General features: G+C 43.2%; 1 protein-coding gene across 2 annotated transcripts in view; it reads right to left on the minus strand.

Annotated features, from left to right (window-relative positions):
• LOC147032859 (thimet oligopeptidase-like) overlaps nucleotides 1-22,020 on the minus strand; it is a 74,524-nt gene that overhangs the window by 21,854 nt on the left and 30,650 nt on the right. The window contains exons 8-11 of one of the 2 annotated variants that reach the window (XM_085870797.1): nucleotides 11,632-11,795; nucleotides 10,172-10,373; nucleotides 9,698-9,884; nucleotides 457-585 (exon numbers count right to left, since the gene is read on the minus strand). In XM_085870797.1, the coding sequence (XP_085726923.1) occupies nucleotides 457-585; nucleotides 9,698-9,884; nucleotides 10,172-10,373; nucleotides 11,632-11,795 (682 nt within the window). The remainder of the gene's footprint in view (nucleotides 1-456; nucleotides 586-9,697; nucleotides 9,885-10,171; nucleotides 10,374-11,631; nucleotides 11,796-22,020) is intronic. The other variant, XM_085870798.1, reaches the window with a different exon arrangement.

Consider the following 22,020-nt stretch of genomic DNA (forward strand, 5'->3'; position numbering starts at 1 on the left):
ATGGAGACTTAATTCCTTTGGTACCAGGTCTCTTCGGAGAATCCTTGGTTATCGCTGGTCGGATTTTGTGTCCAACGAGTGGTTGCTGAGACTCGGATGAGATTTGTTACCTGCATAGTCCGTGAGCATCAGCTGCGGCTGTATGGACATGTGGCTCGTTTTCCTGACGCTGATCCTGCTCACCAGATTCTCTCAGCAGGGGAGTCTCGTGAGTGGAGGTGGCAAGTGGGCCGACCACGTGCCTCGTGGTTGCAGCAGGTTGACCATCATCTCAAGGAGATGGGGATGGGCCTGGCATCTGCCTGGGGGATGGCCAGACGGAGGCCCCTGGAGTATCGGCGGAAAGTGGACGCAGCGACGCGCTGTTCTGGCACATGCTCCCATACCTGACCTGACACTATTATCAATGATACATCCATTCTCATAAAAGCCATCAAAACACAAAGAACAACAAACCGGGGGTTGCGGGGATGCCCATTATCTCTGAGCACAGATGGGCGTATTCAGCCACACAGTCAGCTTGTGGTTGCGCATGGAGCACCTGGTCGAGCTTGGCAAACACCACCTGGCGTAGAGTGAATACTCCTGCAGGGGTAGACAGGGAAAATTGAGAGATTTTGCAACAAAAGAAACCAAAACAGGAAAGACAGATAATGCACTGTGTGTTCCAGTAAAACGATCACAATCTGAATTTGCACAGATCTTTGATGTTTTGCATCAACAACTAGAATGGCACTCGGTAGAACACGTACCCCCGCTAAGCTGCACAGTTTACGTTTTGCATCCCATTGATGGGCTGGATTTGCATCCGGACTTTCACCAAAATCTATATCAGCTTGTACTTGTCAACTACTCAACTCATCCACCAAGTTTGGTTATAATCCGTCCACAACTTTTTGAGATATCGTGCTATATATCGTTTTTGGCCCTATTTTTAAATGGTGAAGAATCACTTTAAAAATAAACATAGGGGCAATACCCTTGTGTGCTCACGTGGTAGCAGCTGGGTAAGATAACCAGGGAACCACTGGTAGACATGGACGACCCACAAAATATGTAATGGAGAAGAAAGTAAATACCTATGGATTATTTTTTTTAAACCACGAACAAACTTTAGTATGTCATGGGTGATGAAGGTTGTGGCCAAGTTTCATCGAAATTGTGAGTGTAGTTTTACAGAAGAAAGCAAATACCAATTTTGAGTGGTAATCTCCGTAGACCCCCTTAGCACCCAATTTTTTTAATGCCATAAACAAACTTTGGTAAATACATGGTGATGAACATTGTGGTAAAGTTTCATCCAAATCGTAAGTGCAGTTTCAGAGAAGTTGCGAGTAATTGTGGACAGACGGACGGATTGACGGACGTGCTATCCCATAGGCTCCCCGGAGCTACGTTCCAGGTGAGCTAAAAATAAAAAAAATGCCGAATCCAGATCTTCACCATAATTTAATTGTTTCGCCCTCACACACACACAACCTGTCCACCAAGTTCCATTTGAATCCACACAAACTTTTGAGATATCTTGCGATGTATCAATTTTGGCCCAATCTCAGTGGTGAAGAATCACCGAAGAAATTCTAGTGTTTGGATCCCGATCCAGATTGTCACGAAAATCTAATCAATTTGTCCTCGTCACAAACCCAACATGTCCACCAAATTTTGGCCAAATCCATCCTTCACTTTGAGATATTCTGCTCACAGACAAACAAACAAAAAAGATGTCATGCATAGCATGATATGTTTGAAAACCATAAAACAAGTTTGACCTTAAAAATAATTAGTGCTTGAATTAAATGACCAAATATGCAAATCCTCTTCAAACTTCAAGTGAATTGGATGAAAAATGACGATTTTTAAAATGTCATTTGTCGACTTTTTGGCCAATGACCTCAAAAATAAGAGCAGCAGCCAATAAGTAACCTTAAAATGGCAATATAAATTCGAGAATGTAATGTGTGTCATTGTAGATGACATATTTTACAATCTATGGGTAAGAGTCATGGTTTGCCTGTTTTATGACAGAACGTTGCTCCTCCCTGGTGCATGCTTCTAAGGGAGTCGCCATCTTGGAACTGCTCTCCTGATGTCATACGCTTGATGTTGCCAGATCTAAAACAGGCAAACATGACTCTTGCCCATAGATATAAGATATGTCTATAACTACACACATTGCATTCTCAAAGTGATATCGCCATTTTAAGGTTACTTATTGACTGCCCCGTGTACTTGTTCATTTAATTCAGTGACTGATGTGCAAATCCTGTTCAAATTTCTAGTCAATCGGATGAAAATTTATGATTTTATAAATTTGACAAAGTTGTTGACCCTTTTGACCTCAAAAACAATAGGTTCTTGCTTTTGACAAACTTTACCATGTGGTGAAGTTTTGTGAAGATCAGTTTAAAATTGTGACCTATAGGCGACTGACATACAAACAAGCAGACAGACAGACAGAGACATACACAGACGGAATAATGCACAAGACCAACCAATACACTTGAAAATCTTCTATTTTCACAAGTAACAAACAGACAGGGGTGAAAACATAACCTCCGTCCACCTTTGGCGATAGAGTTTAAAATGTGGTTTTTTTTTTAAACCTCAACTTTAACACGATGTATACCTTCAAAAGACTGTGCATTTTGCATAAACGTCCTTAAATGCAGATTTTTCCATCACTACTCAATGGGCTTTTGAAGAAAGGTATAAAATAATTTCAGCACGATTCATCGGATACTCCATTTGAATGGGAAAATGTATCACCCAAAAAAGAACCCAGCAATTCATTGACTCCATCGGCAGTGGGTTACCTCATGAGCTCTCAAATACTGTGTTCACATTACTGGTTTATGGTAAAGAGAAACAGGCACATCCAGGCAGAGGAAATGGTGCTTTCATTAGAGAATGGACAGCATCCAACAAATGCAAGCATACAAAAACAGGACTTAACAGCCTTTTCGAAAATCAACGTGGAGGACTGGGGATTCGACACTGCATCAGAAGGGACAATCAATTAATTATGTACGGCATAGAAAAAAAATGTTTGTGTGTTTTTTCACATAAAGATAAACATTCTTTGTAATGCAACGTGGGCATTAAATTAATAGTGAGAAAGGGATTCGTGCACGTTAAAGATAAGAAAATAGGCTTGCTTGATGAGAAACAAATACAGTATGTTGTTGTTCATCTTTCGGCTGCTCCCGTTAGGGGTCGCCACAGCGGATCATCCGTTATGATCCGCATCCTGATTTGGCACAGGTATTACGCCGGATGCCCTTCCTGACGCAACCCTGGTCGCCTCTTAAAACACAGGGATAAGGATTGGGTTTCGCCATGATTCCGGGCTGCCCTACACCCTCTCATAGAGCGGCCCAGCGCAGAGCTCCAGTCTTCAAGCGATCCTCCAACCCAAGCCTCTGAGTAGCCGGATTACAGGCGCACGCCACTACGCCCGGTGAGAAACAAATACAGTATACGTACAGGTAAAAACGGTCTAAATTGTCCTTCGCACCACTGTGTAACAAGCAGTGTGAATTTAATTGAGTATGTCGTGCAGCACGTCATTCTTACCTTTACGACACCATCACTGCATATTATAAAAGCACAGCTGTCAGAGTGAGCAATGCGTGCAATAGCATAACGAAGAACCTGAAGGATATTTTTATTTTTATATCACATCGAAAACGGTCAACAAGAATTAGTCCTTGAGAATGACTAATGCACCAATTATGCTGATATGCAAGGGTTTTGCAACAGCTATAAGCTGCTCTCATCTTTCTTGATATTTCCTATGTTTTTGCTTTGCCCCTCTCTCTATCTTTGGCAATATAGGTCTGTCAAGACTGTTGTCTCCATGACCACTGCACATCACCTATTTTGGCTCGAGGTTCATTGGAATGACTCTGTTGAGATTTCAACACCTCAAGCTGGAGGTCAAGCATTAAAAAAAAGCAGAGTAAAGAAAATTAAATAAATGTGATGGCTTCCATTCTTATTCTTCATCAACATCCACAATTATTCCCATGTTGTTGTGGGTTTGGCCAGGGGAAGCTTAGCCTAAGCCTTTCACAAACTGGCTGGCCAGGCCTGACATTCGACTCTGGTTAGGGCAGTAATTTGGAATTTGACCATGGTGCCAGAGATAGCTCACCTTCTCTTTGTGAAGCAATGGGACGGCTTTCCTAAATAACATCAAAAAAAAAGCAAAACTTCTCAAACAAGATAAAAAACACTGACCATAAAATGATAAAATCAAATCAAATCAAATCACAGAATATTGTAAAAATAAGATATTACAAATGCATTCTTGTTGAGATTAATTGATATATCACACTAACCATGTGTCTGAAAAAAATATTGTGATGGTTCTGGGAACCGAGACCTCCAGGCAATGGCACACAACATATAGCGGTTCCGGAGGTATTTATTTTATTATTATTCATTCCAGATAGTGTCCTTCCCTTGTGTCTAATAGGTTATAAAGAGAATAAGCGTTGTGAGGGATTACTTAGGTTTTCCCCATTCTTCCCAATTATCTTCTCCCTACACAACTGAGCACTTGCTGCTGGATGCCTAATTTGCATATGCACGCCAAAGCCTTGTTTGAACATATTGTTGTGAATTCGCGCCCGCCGGCGTGCGGACGGCCACGTAACTCGGATCGAGGCACGTCACCCACCGGACGGATAATTCAGTCGTGACTCTCTCGGACCAACGCTGGGAGCTCGTCACGAGTGGGGGTTTAACCTCACCACGATCGTGCCAATTGCCCACCCGCGCAGGATAGGGTCGCTCGCCAAATGCGATCTACCTAAGTACCTGCGCGAATGGTCGACCGGGCGATCGCACCTCACCGCAGGTCGACTCCGGACACGGGCCGCTTGGGCGGCCCGTTCCGTGCTATCGGGATAACCGAGCGGTGTTATCGCCGACCTGGACGGTTCAGATTAATTACCGGGCGTATTAAGCCCACTACGAACCCTTTACGTGAAGCAGGATGGAGGGTCAATAAAGAAAAGACGAAGCGAAACGGGAAAACAGTTCACACAATGCACATTTATTACGCGACACAGGAAAGCACACATATACAGCCAAACAGTCAAAATGCACCTATAGCAGTTAAAACAAAAGAAACAATGATGCAGAGTTACTACCGACTACGCGCACACACGGCAACACTTATACAGTTCTACTTTACAGATGGCGCTAACACACATTTACTCAAAATCAAAGGAAAGAAGCCACCCTCATAGACAAGGGGGCAGACGGGCCTGTAGGCCAATATGCGCGCGTGACCTGAAGGAGCGGCCAGGCCTGCGAGACCGGGGGGTCCTACCTGCGTCCTCGTGACGCGTTGGCGGACGAGCCGCAGATGTGGCCGCGTGGCTGTGCCCCGACTCCGTGATCCTTGGCGGGTTTCGTTGGCACGACGTTTGGAGTGGGGTGAGAACGGGGCCCCCTTGTTGCACTATCTCAGCGCGGGGGAAAGGGGGAATTGTTGACGCCCTGGGGGAGGGAGAATGGCTGGCTGGCTTGGGTCCTGCAACGAGCGATCTCACACCGCGATCTCGTCGCCGACCGCCGTCCTTCTCGCCTCGGACCCGAGCTCCTTGGCCTCTTCCCACAACTCTCCTCAGCCGACTTCAGAACCCAACTCGATGCCTTCGCCACCTGACTCCATTCTCTGCCACACCGATGACTCGACTCACTCTGCCCTGCCGACACACACACTGCTACTGCCACACTCTCCACGATTCGCCTTGCGCTCGCCGTTTTATAGGCCAGCAAGAGAAAACAATATGCAAATTTCCGGATCAGGATGACCTCGGGGGCGGAGCCCTGCTCACCCATTGGACGGAGGAAAAATGGGCGTGAACCTCCCTTGATCCTAGAATTTGCATATATCGATTTCACACAGACGCGCCTGGAGGCAGGGCCAAGCCGCTCCGCGCTTGCTGATTGGACGGATCAGAAGTGGGTGTGTAGTGTTCCCTCGGAAAGGCCGCTATTTGCACTCGTGGCTCGGTGCGTATCGTGAACGAGCCCAAGACAGTCCGACGCTCAGTGTTCACAGCTGGTGCGGGAATGGCCGTAGAAGGAGAGAGGTGAGGGTCGTGGAGGGTTTATCGGTGGTGGTTTGATGGTTATGGTGGTTGAGACGTGGTTGGTTCAAAATAAAGATAGAACAGAAAAACGGCTATCTCAAAGCGTCGCAGCCCGAATGAATCACATAAATTCCCTCCAAACAACAGGTTTGGGGCTAACTACACATGTACTTAGAGTTATCTCACCTACGGGCCCTGAATGGTGGTTTGCAAATTTCCACAGCCGTAACAATATGCACCACAAACAAACGGCCATTTCCACCACCATAGCCTTCTTCACCACAATGTCAGCGATAACCACCCTGCCTGCTTCAGATACACACCGGACTATATTTACATTCAAGATCACCATTCAAGCTCGCCTTTCCAGCCTTCTTCTATTGTCCACATAATCATCACCTCCCAACGATGCTTCGACTCCACAACCACAACAACCTCATACGTCTCAACACTACCCACCACCTTCCTGCAACTCAGGACCATCGTCTCGCCTTGCCCATGGACACCTTTAGTTCACGCCCAGACCCAAGCCCAGCACCGTTACAAACGGAGCCTTTTACACCAGGCGCAAGTGTGCGCTTCAAGTTCTCACATTCCTTGAACAGTGGAGACCGCCCTGCTATTCAGCAAACCATCTGCGCCCTTCCTGAGAATTCAAGAGACAGATGGGGACCGCTACACGTCGGGCCCATGTTGAGTCGGAAGCTGACATGAATGACACAGTCAGAGGACAACTGAAGGTGATTCTAGCCAGGCAACCTCGCATCACCCCAGAGTGCATCTGGACCAATAATAACATGACGCTCGGAGGAAAGAGGGTGGTGTGGGACCTGTGTTCCCAGGAACCACCTACACAAGAGTCAGGGATTCACGCTTGATCCCCCAAAACTCCACACACGACTATCCTCCCCTGCAGCCCTGAAGTATCGTCGCTGGAGCAAGGAATTGCAAGAGAGATTGCAAGGTGAGCTTCTGGAGTGAGAGCTGGTGGTGGTGGTTGCTGCAAGACAGAGTGATCATTGCACAGTTTGTGGATGTTTGCTGCTGAAAGGAACGGAACGCTGAGGAAGAGGACCAAGCACCAAGCAGTCTGGGTGCAGTACTGAGCGAGAGGAGAAATCAGCAATCATAGATGATAGATAGTTCTGACTCACACATCTACTGTGGATGCCCAAGAGCCATCATTGATGGCAAAGCCTGAAAAATCGCTCTTTTTAGAATGCCCACCGAGTCACACCCCATCTTTCACTCTGAACACCCGACACCATATTCCACTCACACCTCTTCATCGTGCACCCAGACACCCCCTTTTGCTCTTCATTAGCCCCCCCACCCCACCCCACTCCTACCCTTACCTTCCCTACACTTAGGACGAGCAAGTGTCCGCATGTACATGCCGGATAAGCTGGAGGCCACCAACGCCTCAGTTTTTCTTATCTCTCTTACTTGTCCACCATTCTGCAGAGTGATTCTGATGGTGCCTGTTATGTTAACTTAAGACCATGCAAGACAGATAGGTTGGTGTACAACGCTGCTCTTTGTCTCTTTACTACATGCATTTATATCATTGTATGTCTTTTGCCACACCATTTGAATACTGTATGTCCCTGCGATACAAATATCCACAGGTGAATAAACCCCTTGTATTGGCTGTGCTACATGCTTTTTCTCTTGCTTCCTGAAAAATAAACCAATGTCAGTTCAGTTCAACCTGCTCACAGCATCCTTAGTCTTTTCTTCCATTGGTCCAGCACAGTCCGCAGTATTGTTAGACGGGAAGTTTCACGCCATGTAATTTGCTCTCATGAGCCAGCGAGCACTCATGATCACTCAGCAGTAATCCAGAATGTGCACTGAGGGCATGAAACTTGGTTAATCTAGTCAGCTCCTCAGGTAAAGGGTGTTAGATGGGTAACCCTGTAAGAGTTGACGAAGTAATTGATGTTCATAGTTATCCGCAGCATATCAGCCTATAGGGCCAGGTGTTCTGGAGGAATCCGAATGCTTCCCCACGCGGTAATCCTCAAACCCAAATTCTGTAACAATAGGAATCTTCAACGAAATTTTGCAATGTTTTTTCATTTTTTTGTCCACATAAAACAAAAAAAATAAAGGGAGAAATAGAATGTGGCTCAGTACGTATGCAAATGTTTGCAGAGACCCCTTCCACCCCCCCCCCCCAAAAAAAACCCCTCCCTTCCTTTTTGCAGATGACTGATCAACATTGTGCTGTAAAATACCCCTATCCTCTTGCTAGGCAGAGAGTAGCTGTGTACATCACTCTGTTAATCTGAAAATTAGAGAATAGTCTGATAAATGGAGCACGTCCTTTAGTCTTGAAAATTCCCAGGTCTCACCCCATCACTCATGAAGGATCAACAAACAAACCAACCCATCTATTTCCTTGGTCACTGGATGAGGTTTAGCCTCTTGAACTTCAAGGCCTAAGCAAGCCACAGACTTGGCACCCCCTGCTTTTCCATATCATTCCTTGGAAAATCAGAATGCCTCAACCAACCAAGGCATTTATGTGTAGTTCAAGGGAGTGTTGCTCTCACTTGTGGGCTGGCAACATTGCACCAGATTTGGCTCTCCTGGATTCTGTGGCATATAAAGCTTTCAAAATTATTTGTATCTCCTGAGAGGAGGTCACAGGTCAATGGCCTCTGCTTTTTGGGAGTTTTTTTTACTGCATCTCCTCTGGTCTCGCTCCTCCAGGATTAATGTATTCTTCCAGTAACTGCCACATGGTTAAGTTCCAAAAATCCAGGATTTATACACACCTCCACTCTTTTGTTTCTTTTCCTCCCGTTTTTTGGACTGCCTTCTGGAGGTGGTTCAATTGCACTTTTCTGTGTAGAGATTCAAGCAGGTGGTGAACCACCATTTAATATCATCTCTATCCCGACCAGCAATCTCTTCTACCATTAACCCTATCCTACAAGGTCGAGGTAGATATTTGGGTATTTTCGGATCTGTAATTTAGGGACACTCCACAGGGTGTGTGCGTGTGTGCATGCCTGCATGCTTGGTTACGCGAGCGTGGTGGTGGAAAGTTTCATCCCGTATCTTGGAGGTTTTAATTTTTAACCTCAGCAACATACAAGCGATCATGTTTCCTTTTGTCCTCGTGACTGTTTCTAAGGCAATTAGTTATTTTATATGACTCTGTGTGCTTTCTCTTTGTGTGTTTCAAAGCCAAATACATTTGATAACACCCAATTTCTGAGCCATTCGCCATATTAACGTGCTTTCTCAATTACAGAGTCAAATGTTTCTCCGCCTGTCACACGCCGTGTGTGTGTGTGTGTGTGTGTGTGTGTGTGTGTGTGTGTGTGTGTGTGTGTGTGTGTGTGTGTGTGTGTGTGTGTGTGCAATTCTCTGTTAACTCCCCTACCACAACTACCACTGTCTGTCTGTCTGTCTCTCTCCTGTATATTGACCAGAAGTTCTCTTCAGCTTGACTATACAGTTGAAATAAAGAATAAAATACCACCCTCAAGCCCCCCTCCCCCTCCATTCAAAAAAAAAAAAACACTGATAAAAAGAAAGCCAAACAGCAAGAAACAGGGAGCACAGTGATTGGGTACCAATGTTGGCGAGACGTGAAGCCAGGAGCTTGTCCAAGAGTTCATTTGGGATGGAATGACCATCACGGTAATGCTGTGACATGCGTATCAGTGGTGCACGTTCCCACACCCAGTTCTCCAGCATTTGTGATGGCGCTTCTACAAAATCACGCTCCACATTTATCCCAGAAAACTTGGCAAAGTCTGCCTGCAGAGAGAATGTAGGGAAAAGTGAACAATGCAAGAACCGCAAGAACACTGCAATAAAATGTGTGCAGCCACAATTTCACATGAGTTGCGCCTGTGTAATCCAGCATAAGTTGCAAGTTTGAAGACCAAAAGACATAGCAGAGTAGAAGTTAGTGCAAATTTGGATGACAAAGGAAGCAGGGTGGTTATCGGAGACACAAGACAAAGTGAGTGGCATAGCAGGAAGAGATAATGATTAAGTGAAAGGATGAAAAATCTTACCAGAGTAGGAAGCTGTCTGCATACCTGAGCACAGATTTGATGCATCACATGACCAAACTCATGGAAGTATGTTTCAACTTCATCGTGCTGCAGTTGGGCTGGAGCTGAGGCAGTGGGCCGCGTGAAATTAGCCAACATGGCAGATACAGCAACCTGACGTCGCCCGTCGGGCAAAAGGCAGCCTGGCTGAAGGCCGAAGCAAGCTGCATGGCCATATTTACCTTCACTGTGGAAAGAGAATAAAGAGTGAAACAGAGGCAAAAACTTACAAAAAAAAAAAACATTAAAGGAAGATGACCACAGTGTTAACCAATTGACATTTAACAAAGTCCATAAGGACAACTTTAGATGTTTAATGAAAAAAAAAACGTTTATTGAATGATTCTTTCATCTAAGGAACCGAGCACATGATTATTCCATCGACTTCTGTGCACAAAATATACACTAGCCCACAGAGTGAAAAAATGAGGCCCAACAGATAAGTAGACCATCTTCAACCTACGACAAGACCTATCTGTTTATTCTAAGCAAGTCCAAACTCTTCCGATTTTAACTCAATTATAGTCTTGTTGGAACCGCATAAGTATACTTGGTGAACAGTACATTTGTACATGATAAAATTCAATAATAAAACAAAAACAGGACCACTGGACCTGAAGCTTATCTGGGCCCTGGCCTAAAGTTGTCAACGAAATTTGGTAGCATTCTGACGAGTGGGTCTGGAGAGGAATGTTTTTGAAGGATTTTACATGATTTTCCCAAACATTTAAAAAGTCTACCATTTTGACACACTTCCTGTCATGTGATCAGCATTTCCAGCAATTTAACATCCCTATGGCCTAATTTTGTAATCCAAATTTTGTAGCATTCTGACTGGTGAATCAGAAGAAGATTTTGGAAGGAATTTGCAGGACCGCCATTTTGACACTTCCGGTCAAGTGATCAGCATGGCCACCACAATTTAACATGAGCATTGTGCCACAATGTTGTTACCCAAATTTGGTAGCATTCTGTCTGGTGGGTCTGGAGAAGAATATTTTTGAAGTAATTTACACAATTTTCCCCGAAATTGACCAAGTCGGCCATTTTGACACTTCCGGTCATGTGATCGGTGTGACTTCGGCATTTTAACATCAGAACCGTGTCCAAATGTTCATCAAATTTGGTCGCATTCTGACTGGTGGATCAAGAGAAGATTTTGGAAGGAATTTACGAAGTCGGCCATTTTGACATACCTGAAGTCATGTGACCAGAACGAGCCTTGCAATTCCTGTTACCAGTCAGGAGAGGAACGTTGCTATTACCAGTCAGGAGAGGAACGTTGCTATTACCAGTCAGGAGAGGAACGTTGCTATTACCAGTCTTGAGAGGAACGTTGCTATTACCAGTCAGGAGAGGAACGTTGCTATTACCAGTCAGGAGGAATTTAAATTCCAGATAAGCTAAGAAAATAAAACAAATGCAAATGTATTACAGAGCCTGACCGTGGGTGCAGATCGAGGTAGAAGTAGCCAAGTGTATCGCCTGAGGCTGAATCCAAGACACGATAAAGGTTGACTTCCTCATGCCAGGCTTTAGCATCGTCTTGCAGCTCGAAGCGCAGGCCGAGCAGTTCTTGATAGATTTCCATAAGGCCCTGAGTGACAACCTAGACAGACATGCCATTGAGTGTTAAGTGAAACGGGCTAAGCAAAGTTCTTTGCCGAGAGACACATGAAAATCAGGAAAGTAGCGAAGAACAAGTAAACTGTTGAAGTGTGAAATAATGGTAAAACACTTAAAATTGATAAAAGGCACTATACGTTAGCAGCATCAACATATAATAATTTGTCATTCGCTGACGTCATTACGTCTGTCGTCGACAGACCGTCATCACCGAGAGGCGTAATGCCACTCCTAGAAAACAGCGTCTGCAATGTAAAACCCTCTTCTGCACATGCTGACTACCTCAGATGGTGAATTTGATACAAAAAAAGGTAACAAGAAACATTGTATTTAAAGTTAAGATTTATTTAAAAAATATATTATTTCTGTTAACGTCTGCGCGTAATTTTACATTTCTCAACCGTCATCGTTACCTGTGTTTGTGTCTTGCATGTGTGATCTTCAAATTAAAGCGTCCAGCGGTGTTCGATCATCGGATGTGCGCCAAAAAGTGCCGTTCATTGAAATTTGCATTCTGATTCTCGGTCACCCTCCACTGCTCCTGTTCAGTCTCGGACTAGGCCTATATCATGTTAAACGTGCCCCATCAGATGCCAACCTTCCAGTCACACTGCAGAGGATGTAATTTCCAGTCACTCGCATACTCGATGACCATAAACAAATCCCAGGGCCAAACATTTGACAAACTCGGAAAATACCTCCCAGCACCTGTGTTCTCCCATGGCCAACTATGTGTTGCATTTTCACGTGCAAGAGGTTACGCCTATATATCTATCAAAGTGGACAATAATTCCTCACAATGATGATTCAGCAACGAGACACTCATCCAAAATGCCATCTACAGGGAGGTCCTTTAGAAAACCAAGAACAAGTAACCATCGCGCATCACATCCCAAATGACACCCTCCCCAGCTTCCCATAACATCAACTATTATTCCTCATCCACCTTTTGCCACCCATTCAAGTCCGTGCGGAGCATGGGTATATGCAAGTAATAATAAATGTCAGTATGTTTGTCAGTGTATTGCCTCTATAAATCCAAAATCATGAAACCGAGCAGCCTGAAACTTTGCATGCATACCAAATGAATCCAAGGAAGTGCATGAGTGAAAATTGGGTGTTTGTGTTAAGTAAAACACCCCTATTTAATTACATCCTTCATCAGGCGATCCTCGGGCACCTCCATGCATACCAGATCACCTTGCTCTCCCACGCTGGGGTCTTAATTCGCCATTTTGTTCAGCCTGCTCAACAATGCCTCGAGTTGGAACAGGCCACTACTACTACTCACTACTCAGCGGACGCATCCGAGATAGAGTTCACAATGCCGCGCCATGAGTCTCTGTCCATCATCAGTGTCTGCATGTCCGCGATGTCATGCTGGATATCACTTGCTATGCAGTTGATGTAGTTCAGTGGCCTTCTTCCTCTGGTTGGGCAAGGCAATCTCAAGAAGATCACGTCAGATATAATTTGGTCTTTGGCGCGGAAACAGTGACCAGTAACTTGTGTTCTGCGACGAGCGAAAATGGTAGAAATGGGTGGTATGTCTCCGTAGATCTCTGCTTTTGTTCTGTGTTCCTGCCAGCTGATGTTCTGAACTCTCATAAGAAGCCGAGTATATGTGCCATCGAGCCGGTCCTGCAGGGCCTTCTTCATGGTCCATATCTTTGATCCATATAAGAGTATGTTCTCTACGCAAGCTCTAAAGAATGCAAGTTTGGTAGATCTTGAAAAGGAACAGGCCATAATTAATGACAAAGCACTCAAAATATTTTTTTTTCTTTCCTCACTCATATTATGACATGGAAAGGTTCGCGTTGGCGCACAGTTTTAACTTCGGCATTCCCAACCAGAATATCAAGAGGGAAGACATTTTTGCCGAGTTTGAACTCCTGCATTCTCAACGATCAACACATCAGGCTGTATCAAACAAAGCAGACCAGGTGCTTAGGGCTAGACTATCGGACCTCGCGCATGCGTACTGTGGAATCCCGAATGACATCGCGGATTTTCACATGCAAAGGGATGTTCTCTTGGCAATGCAAAGATTGAGGAGGAATGCTGCCATTCACATCTGTAAACCGGATAAAGGCACCGGAGTGGTAATCATGAATAAGATTGATTACATCGACAAGATGATGGACATCCTGAAAGACGAAACCAAATTTAAATTTCTGGGCGGTGTAACGGAACATGATCGCATGCCTCAGGTGGAAGGTCAGATCGTCAAACGACTGTTGCAGCTTCTCAAACGTGGAGAACTATCAAAGGAGGTGTACGACAGAATTAAACCTGTTGGAGCCCAACGTCCAAAATTGTACGGCCTGCTGAAGATTCACAAGGAGAATATCCCGCGAAGACCAACACTGTCCATGGTGCGATCGGCACAACATGAACTTGCTAAGTGGTTGGGAGAGGTACTGCAACCAGTATTGGATTCACTTTCTCATTTCGTGGTGAAGGATTCCTTCACATTTGCAGAATCAATTAGAGCTAAAACACCGACAAGTGAGGACAACATCATGGCATCCTTTGATATTAAAAGTTTGTTCACGAATGTACCATTGATGGAGACGATCGAGATATGCGCACAATTGCTCTATCACACCGATCTGGAACAACCGATGATCTCAGAACACGTCTTCGTGGAATTAATGAACACAGCAACAAGGGAGGTGGAATTCAGTTTTAACAACATGATGCATGTTCAAACGGACGGTGTGGCCATGGGTTCTCCATTAGGCCCAGCTCTTGCAAATATCTTTGTTCGCCCTCACAAAATGCAGAAACTTACTGGTCAGCAAGGGGTCGATTCCCCCATCATATACTGTCGGTATGTTGATGATATTTTTGCTTTGTTTGAGTCTCGGACGGCATGTGACGATTTCCAGGCATGGCTCAACACTCTCCATCCAGCGCTGAAGTTTACCAAGGAGCTGGAATCGTCAAATACATTACCGTTTTTGGACGTGTTGGTTGATAGATCCAACCTCGGTTTTTACAACATCCGTCTACCGGAAGCCGACTTTTACAGGACAGTATACTCGCTGGGACTCCTACAGCTCCACGAGAAACAAAATTGCCTTGATCAATATCCTGGTTAACAGAGCACAGAGGATTTGTTCACCTTGTGATCTTCCTGCTGAAATTGACAAAATCATGAATATACTTGGTGAAAATGGTTATCCTGAGCATATAGTTAAGAGATACATACACAAGTTTCCAAACATGACAAGAGATCAGAAGATTGGTCCAGGCAAATGTCCAGTCTATATCAGGATGCCCTGGAAAGGGCAATCATCACGAAGGTTTGAAGTACAAATCAAACAAATTGTGTCCAACACATTTCTGACTGTGCATCCCCGAGTAATCTTTACCTCTCACCGTTTGCTGACATCAGTCAACAAGGATGTGCTACCCACCTCACAAACCAGCAATGTTATTTATGAGTTTAAGTGCCGATGTGAAGCTCGGTACGTGGGCCGCACAACACTAAGATTGGCTGATCGGATCAAACACGTCCCCTTGGCGATTTGAAGAAAGATTGTGAGGGTTGGAACACAACCAGTGCGAGCATGTAGAAATATCCAGCAACCACCGGCCACTGTATCTGCTTCATCTGCCATTGCACAGCACCTGGTTGCCAACCCTATCTGGGCAGACCAGTACAATGCAGATATGTTCAGGATATTGAGCCGAGGTCAGAGCTCATTTCATTTATGTATGTTGGAAGCAACCTTCATCCTTACCACTGATCCATTATTATGTCGTCAAAAGGAATTTGTACGATCTCTGTGTCTCTTTCAGCATGGAAAGATCAAGGAAAGTATGGTAACAAATGGTGAAGGGACCTTAGGGGAAACCCATCCCCCCTCTCTCCAGGATGTGGTTGCAAACGTCAATCATCGACGAACTATGCTCCAGTCAATGGGAGCTCGAGGTGAAGATGATGAACCGACCAATGGGCGTTTGGATTAACCGTGATGTCAATACGGTTGAACCAATCAGCGTCTACCTTATTGAGACTGCGTATAAAGCACGCGCCTTCACTTCCTCCATCATTTGCTGCGATTTTTACCCTGAAGAGTACAGCACGAAAAGCTTCAGTCACTATTATGTCGTGTTTGTTTGTATCCATATTAAAGCACAACATATTCTCTCTGCTAACTCCCCTACCCTCACTCCTCTTTCTCTTTGTCCCATCCTTGCTCCACCCCCTCCGAAAACAGTGCAGCATCCTCCCACATCTATCTCTATCCAAACATATCTGGACGGTCGTTATGCCTGAATGGTGGTTATCTCCATATGTATCCGGACGGTGGTTTTGTCCGGACGGATCCTCCCCTCCCCCTCCCCTGACGCTTTTTTCCCCTCCCTTCATGCTGCCTTCCCTTCCCCTACTCCTCCTCACCCCCTTACGCCTCCTTGGATCCCCGACACCTCCTCCTTCCTCAGCCTTGTCTATTAATTACATACTATTGGAATGTACCTTTTAAACTTTTTGACCCTTTTGACTGATGAGACCCCCTTGGACCTCTGAAGACCCTTAAGATCCCCAAAACCCAAAAGACCCCTATGTCCACAAAGATCCTAAACACCCTTTAACACCTCAAAGCCCCTTCAGATCCATTGAAAGCTCAAAGCCCCTTCAGACTCAAAAGACCCTTTCAGACTCCAAAGACCCCTTTTACCTTTAAAATCCTTTCCACACCTTTAGATCCTTTCACCATTTCAACCCGGGAACCTTCAGACCTTTACATCCCTGAAGTCCCTCGAGACCCATGATACCTTTACATCATATAGACCCCTTACACCCTTCAGACAGATTAGAGCGCTTGGACACTTGACCATTGAGAGCCTGAGAGCACTTCAACCTTTTTAGACACTATTTTAGACTAGAGATATTAGACTGTTTCAACCTCTTGTGTATGATCACTTTGAGGTGTGCACTCTCAAACGATGACATATTCTACCAATTATGGCACTTGCGTTTTTCGAGACTTTTTTGAGTTCCCCCTAAATTCAATAACTCCACTGATGATGATACAAAACACCTGCTATTCGTGCCAAATGGCCATAATTATGAGACCAACTGAAATAATGAAACAATATTTAAATATCTGATTATTTATTTTAATATTTTGGATTCTGATGGCAGTAAATTGTCAGAAATTGCATTTCGTTCTCAACACCAGGATCCAATATAATGGCGTACAACTAACCACGTGCATATTCAATATTGACGGTTGATTTCGCAAAACAATCCTCTATTCTTACCGAATGTAATAACAAACACTTGTAAAATATCATAAGCAAACCACAATGCAATTCCCCCTCCCTTTATTTTTCATCACAAAAGTGTGCAAAAATTACTTGCATTATTATTTTGATTATCCAGAATATATTGTAAATAATGTTGTCTTATTTGCTTTGGATAGTCCTGCATGTATCTGAAGGAAACAAAATCACAGTTTCTACACAAATTCCCTCAATCATAAAGTGTAGTAGACGACCCGTGAACCCGTTAGGTTCCCAATGACAGCGATTGATGAAAAAAATCGTATCAAGAAAAATAAATGATAGCTCCAGCGAACAAAATTTTAATATTATTTACTGGTCAAACTTTAACTTGAAGAAAATTTGAGCATTTTACCTCAGGAGTCATCGTTCAGCCAACCCGTTTCTCAAGGTATCTCAACACATTCTCCATGGTTTGTCCTCGCGCTTTATGGATCGTCATACCAAAACTTCACTGAATCAGGAATTGATTTTTAAATAATTTCATTCATTGTCCGATTTGAACGAAACTTTATACTGCACACCACAGGTGAATGCTGAGTCAGGTGGCCCTAATTTTTTTGCGCTGTCGTGTACCGTTTTGGCTGTATTTTGGGAACATACATACAAGAAGAGAGTTTTAGTAATATATAGACGAGATGACCCGTGAACCCGTTGGGTTCCCGTTGTGACAGCAGTTGATGAAAAAAATCATCTCAAGAAAAATAAAAGATAGTTCCAGCAAACTATACCGCTGAGGTTGTTTGTATTGACCAAATACTCCCGAAGAGTACTTGACTGAATCGGGAATTGATTTTTTATTAATTTTTTTCATTGCCAGATTTGAACAAACTTGAATAGCACACCGCAGGCAAATGGTGAGTAAGGTGGCACTAAAATTTTTGTGCAACCGTGTACCGTTTTGGCTGTATTTCGGGAACATACATACATACATATATACAAGATGAGAGTTTTAGTAATATATATATATATATATATATATATATATATATATATATATATATATATATATATATATATATATATATATATATATATACATATACATAAGATGAAAGTTTTAGTAATATATAGGAGGTGTGTTCAAAAAGTATCCAACCTTAATTTTTCGTGCGTAAACAAATGAAGCTAGGGAGGCGTGGTTTGGTGCACGTATGTGGGCGATCCTAATTCGTATGCGTGAATATTTTCCCGCCCGCAGAAGCTGTCGGTCGCCGACAGACCACCGATGAGTGAGGAAGTGTAAGTGAGTGCCGTCGGATTTTCGTTTTTGACAAAATGACGGAAAAACTTGAACAACGCTACTGCATCAAATTTCCTGTAAAGCTTGGCGATTCCCAAGTGGAAACGATCCGCAAGATTCAACAGGTCTTTGGGAACGAAGCAATGGGCACCACACATATAAAAGAGTGGTACAACAGCTTCAAAGATGGTCGCACATCAGTGGAAAGTGAAGCACGTTCTGGTAGGCCCTCAACATCCCAAAATGAGATCGTCATTGACCAAGTGAGGACCCTGCTGATGCAGGATCGTCAAATCACGATCAGAGAACTTGCAGACGAGGCGGGCGTCAGCATTGGATCCGTTCATTCTTTTGTGACTGAGGATTTGGGCTTAAGGAGAATCTCAGCGAAGTTCGTGCCAAAGCTGCAAACGATCGAGCAGAAGCAACTCCGTTTGGAGATCGCACAGGACATGCTGGAGACTGTGAACAGCGATCCCAACTTCTTCAACACAGTGATCACTGGCGATGAGACCACAGTGATCCGTCATTTTGTCAAAAACGAAAATCCGACGGTGCTCACTTACACTTCCTCACTCATCGGCGGTCTGTCGGCGATTGACAGCTTCTGCAGGCGGGAAAATATTCATGCATACGAATTAGGATCACCCACATACGTGCACCAAACCACGCCTTCCGAGCTTCATTTGTTTACGCACGAAAAATTAAGGTTGGATACTTTTTGAACACACCTCGTGTGTGTGTGTGTGTGTGTGTGTGTGTGTGTGTGTGTGTGTGTGTGTGTGTGTGTGTGTGTGTGTGTATGTGTATGTGTATATATATATATATATATATATATATATATATATATATATATATATATATATATATATATATATATATATATATATATATATATATATATATATATATATATACATATATATATACACATATATATGCCTGGTGTTGGCTTAATGGTTAGGGTGGTGGGCTTAGGAACCGAGTATCCTGAGTTCAAATCCCACTCGGCTGTTGAATTAATACCAGGTGGGGTTGACTCTGCCTGTCATCCTTCCAAGGTCGGCAAAATGAGTGCCAGTATGCTGGTATCCTGTGTCGGAGTGGCGACCCGTCCAGGATTGTGCCCAATAGCCAAGGAGACTGCTTCGGCAGCACCAACGCTCTGCACAGAGTATGGTCCCAGTGGATGGATGGATACATATATATATATATATATATATATATATATATATATATATATATACATATATATATATATATATATACATATATACATATATATATATACATACACATATATATATATATATATATACATATATACATACACACACAAGATGAGAGTTTTAGTAATACATCGATAGATTTATAGCTGTGGTACAAGTCTGCATCACATTTTTCCTCGTCAAACATATTGCAGTTAATGGTGCCGAGGAACACTTGTCTGCAACCACACGGTGGGCTGTTTTTAACATGTTCAGTGTAGCGGCGCACATTTGTTTGTTCTACATGCACTTATCAATAACTCTGTGCAGGCTTATAGTACAAGTTCTCAGGTCATGAATTGAGGGTGCAGCGAATGATTGATTTCATCTTCGTCACATAGACATTGCATTGGTAAATTGTTGTCATCTCACAGTTATACTCACAATTGTGAACAATATATATATATATATATATATATATATATATATATATATATATATATATATATAAAAATGTTTTTTTGACACCAAATACAGCTCTTTTGTGTCATTATTACCAGTTATTGTATTTTATGCACCTATCAGTTTTCTAAAGTCTCATATTTCGGTCATGCTGTCTGATTCATTGAATGGCTCATTCCGTCCAACAAACGAAGGAGCAAACGCGACACCGTTATAAGAAATTATTTGTATTTCAATAATATTAATGGGTAAACAATGCTAAGTCATTACAGACACTGACAAAAATAGAGAAACATAACTGCAATTAGATTGCTTTAAATAAATAGAAAAAAAACATTTCAGGGTTCAATTCTAATCATCTGAAGGTTAAGGGAACACCCACTCCCTGCCTCCCCCCCCCCAAAAGTTATCTTTGTTTTTCTTGTAACATTAATGATCAGCTGTGATGGGTCGAGTCATTATCATTACAAGGAAATATAACAGGTGGAGGCCATTCAGCCCATCATGCTTGCACGAACACCATCATAATTTATCCACACAAGATTCAAGGAAGAAAATGCAAAAACAAAAAATGAAAATTAATTTTAAAAATTATATATTTTTAAAGTTTTTGTCGTTTTTGCATTTTGTTCTTCTTCTGCTTTTTCTTCTTCCCCTCCGAGGAGGGGGCATGGGCTTGGTTAAAAACATACATCAACCACACAACACCCCTTGACAAGACCCCCAACAACAGCACTTCGTACACAGGCACACAATCACCCATCAATGCTCAAACGACCTAAAAGTCCTGCCAACATCCACATACCCCTCTATCTCCATAATTTCCAGGTTACCCATCTAATTCTAATTTAAACTTATCCACTGTTTCTGCTGCCACTACCTTTCCAGGGAGGTCATGTCATGCATTAACGACTCTGTAAAAGTCCCCTGCCTTGCTACCATCTTAACTCTCCTCTTCTTTACTCTCAGGCTATGGCCCCTGGTCGTATCACCGTCGACCCTGTTGAACAATTCATCTGCACTTATCATATCTCCTCTATCATATGTCCTCGAAACCACCTTCTTTTAAGTGAATAAAGCCTTGTCTCCTTCAGCCGCTCCTCATAGCTAAGTCGAGCTAGGCCCGGAATCAATCTCGTAGCTGAACCCCCTCTATGGCATCGATGTCCTTCCTGAATTGTGGTGACCAAAACTGCACATAATATTCTAGATGTGGCCCTCACTAAATTCCTGTACAATGTTAACACCACCTCTTTTGATTTAAAAATGATCCCCTCCGAATACAGCCTAAAACCCTCTTTGCTTTACCTATAGCTGCCTGGCACTGTGCTGCCTGCTTATCTCCCACATCCATTACCACACCCAGATCCTTCTCCTGTGTGACACAAATATATATATATATATATATATATATATATATATATATATATATATATATATATATATATATATATATTACCACCCCTGTGTGTCATTGGTGAAAATGCAGAATTTTTGAGATGGGGGGGGGGGGTTGGTCTGGGGCATTCTCCCCTCATAAAATATTGAAAAACTAATGTTAAAGTGTGCATTTTGGGGGTGATCCTGTCCAAATAATAACAAAAAAAACTGTGCAAATAAAAGTGATATTTGGGGAAATTTTTGTTTTTTATTTTTTATTTCACCTGAACATCCATTGCTGGGAAGATTATTTTCAGTTGGGACAGCATTTTGTTATAAAATAAATGAATACTGAATACCATTTACCTTTTCAGGACTTTCAATACAAGTGTTTTAATTAAGAAATTAATGATTTATTTAAATTCTGCAATTAATCAATCGATTATTGTACACCGCTCCCTCCCAATTCCGACTATGTGCTGTAAGGCAGCATCGCCAGGCGCTGAAGGTGCCCCCAGCAATGTCACGTGCTGGAGGATTGTTATGTATTTATTTGTCATGGGGGTGTGTACTTTCAATGTCTCGCTAATTGTTATTATATATATATATATATA

The sequence above is a fragment of the Eptatretus burgeri genome, chromosome 2 (assembly GCF_056783735.1).
Source record: "Eptatretus burgeri isolate ZD-2024b chromosome 2, Ebu_testis_v1, whole genome shotgun sequence".
In the NCBI taxonomy this organism is placed as follows: Eukaryota; Metazoa; Chordata; class Myxini; order Myxiniformes; family Myxinidae; genus Eptatretus; species Eptatretus burgeri.